General features: G+C 44.0%; 2 protein-coding genes across 6 annotated transcripts in view; one reads left to right on the top strand and one right to left on the bottom strand.

The window, feature by feature from the left end:
• Nucleotides 1–6,533, top strand: part of LOC310733625 (E3 ubiquitin-protein ligase TRIM21) — an 11,167-nt gene extending 4,634 nt beyond the window's left edge. Inside the window, exons 6-10 of the mRNA XM_083555038.1 lie at nucleotides 4,445–4,582; nucleotides 4,691–4,742; nucleotides 4,986–5,012; nucleotides 5,105–5,131; nucleotides 5,248–6,533. Coding sequence (XP_083411164.1) covers nucleotides 4,445–4,582; nucleotides 4,691–4,742; nucleotides 4,986–5,012; nucleotides 5,105–5,131; nucleotides 5,248–5,801 — 798 coding nt within the window. The 3' untranslated portion in view covers nucleotides 5,802–6,533. The remainder of the gene's footprint in view (nucleotides 1–4,444; nucleotides 4,583–4,690; nucleotides 4,743–4,985; nucleotides 5,013–5,104; nucleotides 5,132–5,247) is intronic.
• Nucleotides 6,482–10,000, bottom strand: part of dennd2da (DENN/MADD domain containing 2Da) — a 38,029-nt gene continuing 34,510 nt past the window's right edge. For all 5 annotated transcript variants that reach the window (XM_083554972.1, XM_083554970.1, XM_083554971.1 and 2 more), the window contains 5 exons: nucleotides 8,326–8,497; nucleotides 8,203–8,253; nucleotides 7,874–7,955; nucleotides 6,961–7,203; nucleotides 6,482–6,785 (listed from right to left, as the gene is read on the bottom strand). In XM_083554972.1, the coding sequence (XP_083411098.1) occupies nucleotides 6,721–6,785; nucleotides 6,961–7,203; nucleotides 7,874–7,955; nucleotides 8,203–8,253; nucleotides 8,326–8,497 (613 nt within the window). In that variant the 3' untranslated portion in view covers nucleotides 6,482–6,720. The remainder of the gene's footprint in view (nucleotides 6,786–6,960; nucleotides 7,204–7,873; nucleotides 7,956–8,202; nucleotides 8,254–8,325; nucleotides 8,498–10,000) is intronic.

Here is a 10,000-nt window from a genome sequence, read left to right as displayed (position 1 = left end):
AAAGGAACACACACACACAAAGGAACACACACACACACACACAAAGGAACACACACACACAAAGGAACACACACACACACACAAAGGAACACACACACACACACACACACACAAAGGAACACACACACACAAAGGAACACACACACACACACACAAAGGAACACACACACACACACAAAGGAACACACACACACACACACAAAGGAACACACACACACACACAAAGGAACACACACACACACAAAGGAACACACACACACACACACAAAGGAACACACACACACACAAAGGAACACACACACACACAAAGGAACACACACACACACAAAGGAACACACACACACACACAAAGGAACACACACACACACACACACACACAAAGGAACACACACACACACACACACAAAGTCAACACATTTCCATCTCCATCCTTTATTGCTCTAACTTGCAGCACATCCTTCCCAGCTCGGTTCCTCTGCCTGGACAATCACTACAAATCCTTTTCTCCTTCCTTAGTGTCCAACTTCTCCTACAGCTCCTCATATGCCTTTTCCTTGTCTTTTACCACATCCCTCTTCACCTGCCGCATCTCCTTGTAGTCCTGCCTACTTTTCTCATCACTCTGTCAATCCCAATTCTGTTTCTCCAACCTCTTTCTCCTTCTGCGCTCCTGCACTTCCTCATTCCACCACCACGTCTCTTTGTCTTCCTTTCTATTTCCAGATGTTACACCAAGTACTTTTCTATCTGTCTCCCTCATCACTTCTGCAGTAGTTCCCCAATCATCCAGCACCTCTTTTTCCACCATCTTATTCTTCTTTCAGTCCTCACTCTCCTCTTCTTCTTCTTCACCTCCAAAACCATCCTACAGACCACCATCCGATGCTGTCTAGCTACACTGTCCCCCGCCAACACCTTAAAGTCTTCAATCTCCTTCAGGTTGCATCTCCTGCATAGAACATATTCCACCTGTGTGCACCTTCCTCCACTCTTATACGTCACCCTGTGATCCCAATTTCCACCGGTACCATGTTGTTAATGATACCTGTGGTGGTCGTTGGTAACCCGGGCGCATATTTGATTTGGCACGTTTTATGCTGGATGTTCTTCATAACACAACCCTTCCATTTATCGGGCTTGAGACCAACACTAAGAGTGACCTGACTTGTTTAAAATGGTGTTTTTGCAGTGTGCATTATGGTGACACTGGGAGCAGCTCTGATTATAAAGTCTGTGAGCAGCAGGGAGAAAAGACCTTCTGTTTGGCTCCTTCAGACACTCAGGATGTAACCGTGTCACTGAAGGAGCTGCTCAGAGATGAAACTGTTTCATACTGGGGGTGAGAGATGTTCTGCAGTAGTAATGATCGTTTAGCTCCCATCTTCCTTCTCCCATCTCCTGTACACTGTCCAGGGGAATCCTCAGGACTGAGCTAAACGTCCTGATCAGCTTGTTCAGTCTCTTCCTGTTTGCAGTAGAGATGCTGCTGCACCAGCAGACAACACCATAGAAGATGGCTGAGGCTTCCACAGAGTCAAAAAAGGTCTTCAGTAGCTCTCCCTGCACTCCAAAAAATCTTAGTCTCCTCAGCAGAAAGAGTCTGCTCTGCCCTTCCTTATAAATTAGTATTATCTGTCCAGTCCAGTTTGCTGTTCAGATGAACACCCAGGTATTCGAGTCCACGCTCACAATGTCCTTTCCCTGAATGTTCACTGCTGATGGTGAAGTGTGTTTGTTTGGTTTTTCCCACATTTATCTGTATGCAGCTCTGTTGGCACCAGTCCACAAAGTTCTGAATCAGTCCTCTGAACTCCCTGTCATCTGTGATCAGGCTGACAATGGCAGAGTAATCAGAGAACTTCTGCAGGTGACAGGTTGCTAAGCTGAACATTAAGTCTGCAGTGTAGATGATGATGAGTAACAAAGCCAGCATTTTTTCCTGTGGGGCTCCAGTGTTGCAGACAACCATGTCAGACTCTCAGTCACGAGTCCTTACACTCTGAGGCCAGTTTTTGAGGTAATCCAATATCCAGAGAGATGATGGTCCATCAGTGCTACTGATCTGTAGTCCCCAAAGTCTTTTGGGTGTGACGTCTTTGGTACAGGTACTACGCAGGATCACCTTCTCAAGCTTCAGCTGATCAAATCTTTTAAAGAATAGATTCCGATCATTTACCCACTTCTGGTCACCCTCAGTCTAACAGTCTTATGACCAGTAATGGTTTTGAGCCCCTTCCACACACCGCTGACGTTCTTCTGCATCTTCCTCCTGTAGCTTGTTTTTCCTTCTCTGATCTTCTTTCTCATTTCCCTCTGGATGGTTTTCAGCTCTTCCATGTTTCCTAATTTAAAAACCCTTTTCTTTTCTTTAAGGAGAGTCTTTATATCAGGGTTAATCCATGGTTTGTTGTTGGGAAAACACTGTACAGTGCCATTGGGAACAGTATTCTCCACACAGAAGTTGAGAGAGTCTGTGAAACAGTCTGTTAAATAAGTACAGTGTTTTAATGTCTCGGGTGTGGAATGAAAAATACGGTGTAAATGTGTACAGTGGAGGATGGAGGGGTATGATTGAAATCTCCAGAGATAATGAGAAGCGTGTTTGGGCTCTGTGTTTAACGGTCTGTTAACAACAGAATGCAGGACATCGCATGCGGATTCAGGGTCAGCAGAGGGAGGAATATACGCAGCTATTGCAATAACATATGGGAATTCCCTGGGCAGACAGTACGGCCTCATGCTAGCGGTTTACAGCTCAATGTCCTTCCTCTTACCGCTCTCCATCGTTCTGTCCACACGCAGTAGTTGAAATCCATCCGGTGTTAGCTCGGTTAGCCATGACAACGTGAACAGGATGATGCTACACTCCCGAAATTCCCTCTGCTGCCGTGTAAGAGCCGCTAGCTCGTCCATCTGGTTGGGAAGAGACGATGGACGGGAGAGTTGGTCTGTAACATCTTCTTTTGGTCCAACACAGAGCACTAGCTCAGTTCCCCCATCTTCTCCTTTTTAGCTTCTTAGTGTGGAATAATGTGTGTAGTGGTATAACCATCATTGTGTGTGTGTGTGTGTGTGGTGGTATAACCCTCTCCGGGGTGTGTGTGTGTGTGTGTGTGTGTGTGTAGTGGTATTAACCCTCTCTCTGTGTCAGTATGGTGTGTGTGTGTGTGTGTGTGTGTGTGTGTGTGTGTGTGTGTGTGTGTGTATAGTGGTATTAACCCTCTCTCTGTCAGTATGGTGTGTGTGTGTGTGTGTGTGTGTGTGTGTGTGTGTGTGTGTGTGTGTGTTTGTGTATAGTGGTATTAACCCTCTCTGTGTGTGTCAGTATGGTGTGGGTGTGTGTGTATATAGTGGTATTAACCCTCTCTCTGTGTGTGTGTGTGTGTGTGTGTGTGTGTGTGTGTCAATATGGTGTGGGTGTGTGTGTATAGTGCTATTAACCCTCTGTGTGTGTGTCAGTATGGTGTGTGGGTGTGTGTGTGTAGTGGTATTAACCCTCTCTCTGTGTGTGTCAGTATGGTGTCTGTGTGGGTGAGGTGGTATAACCCTCTCCGGGGGGGTGTGTGTGTGGGTGTAGTGGTATTAACCCTCTCTCTGTGTGTGTCAGTATGGTGTGTGGGTGTGTGTGTGTGTGTAGTGGTATTAACCCTCTCTCTGTGTGTGTCAGTATGGTGTGTGGGTGTGTGTGTGTGTGTAGTGGTATTAACCCTCTCTCTGTGTGTGTCAGTATGGTGTGTGGGTGTGTGTGTAGTGGTATTAACCCTCTCTGTGTGTGTGTCAGTATGGTGTGTGGGTGTGTGTGTGTAGTGGTATTAACCCTCTCTCTGTGTGTGTCAGTATGGTGTGTGGGTGTGTGTGTGTGTAGTGGTATTAACCCTCTCTCTGTGTGTGTCAGTATGGTGTGTGGGTGTGTGTGTAGTGGTATTAACCCTCTCTCTGTGTGTGTCAGTATGGTGTGTGGGTGTGTGTGTGTAGTGGTATTAACTCTCTCTCTGTGTGTGTCAGTATGGTGTGTGGGTGTGTGTGTGTAGTGGTATTAACCCTCTCTCTGTGTGTGTCAGTGTGGGTGTGTGTGTGTAGTGGTATTAACCCTCTCTCTGTGTGTGTCAGTATGGTGTGTGGGTGTGTGTGTAGTGGTATTAACCCTCTCTCTGTGTGTGTCAGTATGGTGTGTGGGTGTGTGTGTGTAGTGGTATTAACTCTCTCTCTGTGTGTGTCAGTATGGTGTGTGGGTGTGTGTGTGTAGTGGTATTAACCCTCTCTCTGTGTGTGTCAGTATGGTGTGTGGGTGTGTGTGTGTAGTGGTATTAACTCTCTCTCTGTGTGTGTCAGTATGGTGTGTGGGTGTGTGTGTGTAGTGGTATTAACCCTCTCTCTGTGTGTGTCAGTATGGTGTGTGGGTGTGTGTGTGTAGTGGTATTAACCCTCTCTCTGTGTGTGTCAGTATGGTGTCTGTGTGGGTGAGGTGGTGATGAAGGTGTTGGATGATTTGGAGCTGCAGTGGAATAAAGGACGGATCTCTAATCTTCAGTCTGCATTGGAGCTACTCATCTGGATCACACACGGTGAACATCTGAACAAGGTCCTACACACAAGCACACAACCTGACAAATGAACACACAAACACACACTCACCTACACACTCTTACAGATAAACACACACTGTTATAACTTGTACTGTGATTGACAGGAGCTCGTTCCTTCTTTGTGGCTCAGAAACAAACAGAATCTTCATAGCATCAGTGAGTCATTTTTAACTTTACTATATTGCCACACACACACACACACCATACTGACACACAGAGAGAGGGTTATACCACTACACACACACACACACACACACGTTTTTAAATTACAGTAATCCTAAAGTACATCACTAATTAGTCTTATTCTGTTTGTTTGCTGTTTATGGTTTAATTTTAATCACACGTCTGCAGGTTTCCTCCTGTCTGATCTTGTATTCCTTTATATTCCTCTCCGTCTAGATGCTGTTCAATATATTCCACATGCTGGTAACACACACACACACACACACACACACACACACACACACACTGTATATGGTTTCCTTGTGTTAGTGTGACACTCTTTTGTTTCCTCACAGTGTGGAAGTGGATTTGTGATGCTGCAGGTATGACATTCAACTTTTCCTCAAGTGTGTGTGTGTGTGTGTACACACTGGTGTACTAGTGTTAAAGCTCTGTTGAAGTCTCCTTACATTAGCTCCCTGTTTTTTTTCCTCCCTAGTTGAAGTGACGTTTGACCCTGAGACGGCTCACCCTGCCCTGCTTGTGTCTGAGGACCGGAAGCGTCTGCTCTGCGTTCCTGAGGTCACTTCCCGCCTGGCCACGCCCCACCAGCGACGCTTTACCGGCTGGTTTTGTGTCCTAGGTTCGGAGCGATTCTCGTCTGGGCGGAGTTACTGGGAGGTGGAGCTTGGTGATCGTGATTGGCGAGTGGGCGTGGCCAAAGAGTCGGCTGTTCTAAACAGCTACAGCTTTCTGAACACTCGGAGCGGGTTCTACACGCTGCGTCTGGAGCGAGGGAGCGAGATGAAGGCTCTGACCATCCCCACCACGCCCCTTCCCCACAGGCCACACCCACCTCGGCGGATTGGCGTGTGTGTGGACTATGAGGCGGGACAGATCTCTTTTTACGACGCGGAAAAACACACGCACGTTTACACGTACTGTGAGATGCTGACGGAGCCGGTGTACCCCGTGTTCGGCACTAACGAGATCCTCACACACATGCAGATTCGACCTCCACAGGTGTGTCAGGGGGTGTGTCCCTTCTGCTGAGCACTCACACACACACACACACACACACACAATTTTAAATCAATATGCATACATTAAAAAAATTGCTAGGTCTCTGATCTCTAGTGAATGATGTCACAGGTTATGGGCATGGCTTACATTTCAGTGGGTGTGGTTAATAACCACTCTTAAAGCTGCATAGCTAATGATAGCATGAAATTAATAGAAACTAATTTTCAAAATGCTGCGTAGTTATGATGTCATTTTTACCTTCGTCTGATTGGCTAAACACAATGCAGACTCATTTGAGCGCTGATGTTAATTGGTGGGTGTGGAAGTGTGCGATTCCGAAAACACGAACAAGAATGAAATGTAACTGATGCTGTTGCTGAACCAGAAATATGGTAAATACGATTGTTTATTCAGGAGATTCGATTTTACAGCCTGTGCACATGCTCAGTGGGATATGTACTGCGCTACCCAGTGGACATTGTGAGTACTGCAGCACAGTCTTTATTCTGTCTGTTTTGTTTGTTTGTTTTTTATTAAAAACATTTAAATCAGCACTATTTATGATTGACAAATAAATCTGAATAAATAATCATCTCCAATTCTTTTTTTACACAAAAATTAGCTGCTTCGGCATGTTTGCCTGGTGTTAATTAATTGTTGACTCTGTAAATAAACAAATAGTTTCATAAAAAAAAATAGTTTTCGCCACATTGACGAAGTTTTTTTATTTTATTTGAATTCTGGCTCAGATTAAAAAAACAATCACCTAAAAATATAAAGACTTTTCAAAGACCAAAATCACACACACACACACACACACACACACACACACACACATTTCCCACTTTACAATAAAACTCAAAGATAAATAATTCTTGTTTTTCTATCTACACTGGGAACAATTATTTAACATCCAGCTTCTGTTTATTTTACATATGTTTATAAAGTTTTAGTGTTTCTTCGCTTTCTCCTGAAGCTTCCTCTGATACTCCGCGATCTTCTGCTCAAAATAACCTGCAGAAAAAAGAGAAAATATAAAAATATATAACAAAAAATACAACAGTAATAATTATTTAAAATGTCCAGTTACACAGTGGGTGTGTCCAATAGTGCCGCGGGCGTGAGGTGTGTCTGAGTGCAGTTACGTGGTGAACGTGTCTGAAGTCCAGCAGTGTAGTGGGTGTGTCACCTTTCTGGGAGGCGGGTCTCTGCTCCACTTCCTGTATAAACAGGTCAAACATCTGCGTCTGTACGAAATTCTTCACGAAATGTCGTGTGCTTTTGGACTGGACGGCTTTACAGAAGTTTCTCTTGTTAAAGTGCGCCGCTGCGTCTGGTCCGTTCCTCACAACGTGTTTGGAGAAATGTCCAACGGTTTTGATAAAAAACGGCAGGAAGGCTTCAGGGACGATGCGGTTCAGTTCCTCCAAACCTAAAACACCACAATAACGCAAAGTCAAATTATCACCACATCGGTTCAAATAACATCAGCTAATAACACCGCTAACCATGCTAACATCAATGCTAACCACGCTAACCAAATCACTGAAAACTGTTAGCTGAACTTCATTATTTCCTAAAGGTTTCTGATGAACGCAGAGCTAAACGAGAAAAAGAGCAGTAGTGATATCACATGACCAAGGCTGTGATTGGATAAGTAAATGTAATTGAAGCTCCGCCCATCAGCTCTTCAGAGGAAAACATTTTTTTAAAAGCATTATATAAATAAAATCCCTGGTGGTCTAGTGGTTAGTTAAGTCAGTCTTAAGAGAGAAATAAATAAATAAAATTACTTTTATTTATTTAAATAGATTTATTTTTCTCCTTTTTTAAAATAAATTATCAAAAAAAAGAAAATAAGGAAATAAATCGTTTAAATTAAACTGTATAAAAAACTCCAACTAAATATACATAAAAAAACTAAGATTTTATTCTGCTTAATTAGTTTTATTTAAAACATATAAAACAGGGTGAGAGAGGGTGAGGGGGTGAGAGAGGGTGAGGATGAGTGAGTGAGGGTGCGGATGAGTGGGTGAGGTTGAGGATGAGTGAGTGAGGGTGAGGTAATTATTATAAAAAAATGGTGAGATGTTGAGACTGACTGGCATTGGAACTCCTGCTCCTCAGAGCCTGAAGGATCTCCTCTTTCAGTTTGGAAGGCAGGATGGAATCCTCGTCTCCCATCTGCACATGAACACAAACAAATTCATCTTTATTAATATCAGGGCTGAGTTTTAGTGAATTCTGATTGACTGAGAGTCAGAAGGTGGAGTTCCAGCTTCACACCAGCAGGGGTCAGGAGAGGGTCAGAGATGAGGAGCATCATAATCAGTGTTTAAAATGTGTGAAGAAATACATTTATATATAAACCTTTCAACATAACCAATATTTACATTACATTTAAAAGTGCTTTTATTAAAAAATAACTCACTCGTTTGATGAACGTTTCCTTTCGATCCTCCGACAAATCAACAGCCAGCAGCTGCCAGGAAACAGAAAACTATTACACAAACAGCGCTGACGATGATGATGATGATGATGATATCACACTCACATCGCTCTGATCGATGACCTCATCAGCCAGACACTTCTGAACCCCCAGCAGGTACGGTGTGGGAGCCATGATGACGTCAATCAGAATCTTTGGCACAATGGAGATGAGTGTGTGCTGCCAGATGAAGGGATGAAGGAGAACAGACACGGCATGGATCACCTGAGATAACGTTCTGAGAGAGAGAGAGAGAGAGAGAGAGAGAGAGAGATGTTAAATACAGTGCTTTAGATCTATAGGTTTTGGGGGTGTGTGTTTGTTTATCTACAGTGAGGAAAATAAGTATTTGAACACTCTGCTATTTTGCAAGTTCTCCCACTTAGAAATCATGTTGGGGTCTGAAATTGTCATCGTAGGTGCATGTCCACTGTGAGAGACATAATCTAAAAAAAAAAAATCCAGAAATCACAATATATGATTTTGTAACTATTTATTTGTATGATACAGCTGCAAATAAGTATTTGAACACCTGAGAAAGTCAGTGTTAATATTTGGTACAGGAGCCTTTGTTTGCAATTACAGAGGTCAAACGTTTCCTGTAGTTTTTCACCAGGTTTGCACACACTGCAGGAGGGATTTTGGCCCACTCCTCCACACAGATCTTCTCTAGATCAGTCAGGTTTCTGGCCTGTCGCTGAGAAACACGGAGTTTGAGCTCCATCCAAAGATTCTCTATTGGGTTTAGGTCTGGAGACTGGCTAGGCCACGCCAGAACCTTGATATGCTTCTTACAGAGCCACTCCTTGGTTATCCTGGCTGTGTGCTTTGGGTCATTGTCATGTTGGAAGACCCAGCATCGACCCATCTTCAATGCTCTAACTGAGGGAAGGAGGTTGTTCCCCAAAATCTCGCAATACATGGCCCCGGTCATCCTCTCCTTAATACAGTGCAGTCGCCCTGTCCCATGTGCAGGAAAACACCCCCAAAGCATGATGCTACCACCCTCATGCTTCACAGTAGGGATGGTGTTCTTTGGATGGTACTCATCATTCTTCTTCCTCCAAACACGTTTAGTGGAATTATGACCCAAAAGTTCTATTTTGGTCTCATCTGACCACATGACTTTCTCCCATGACTCCTCTGGATCATCCAAATGGTCATTAGCAAACTTAAGATGTGCCTGGACATGTGTTGGTTTAAGCAGGGGAACCTTCCGTGCCATGCATGATTTCAAACCATGATGTCTTAGTGTATTACCAACAGTAACCTTGGAAACGGTGGTCCCAGCTCTTTTCAGGTCATTGACCAGCTCCTCCTGTGTAGTTCTGGGCTGATTTCTCACCTTCCTTAGGATCATTGAGACCCCACGAGTTGAGATCTTGCATGGAGCCCCAGTCCGAGGGAGATTGACAGTCATGTTCAGCTTCTTCCATTTTCTAATGATTGCTCCAACAGTGGACCTTTTTTCACCAAGCTGCTTGGCAATTTCCCCGTAGCCCTTTCCAGCCTTGTGGAGGTGTACAATTTTGTCTCTAGTGTCTTTGGACAGCTCTTTGGTCTTGGCCATGTTAGTAGTTGGATTCTTACTGATTGTATGGGGTGGACAGGTGTCTTTATGCAGCTAACAACCTCAAACAGGTGCATATAATTTAGGATAATAAATGTAGTGGAGGTGGACATTTTAAAGGCAGACTAACAGGTCTTTGAGGGTCAGAATTCTAGCTGATAGACAGGTGTT

Source organism: Silurus aristotelis, assembly GCF_946808225.1.
Source record: "Silurus aristotelis genome assembly, chromosome: 11".
NCBI lineage: Eukaryota > Metazoa > Chordata > Actinopteri > Siluriformes > Siluridae > Silurus > Silurus aristotelis.
Note: the sequence above shows the minus strand (reverse complement) of the source record. Positions and strands in the feature narration are given on the sequence as shown.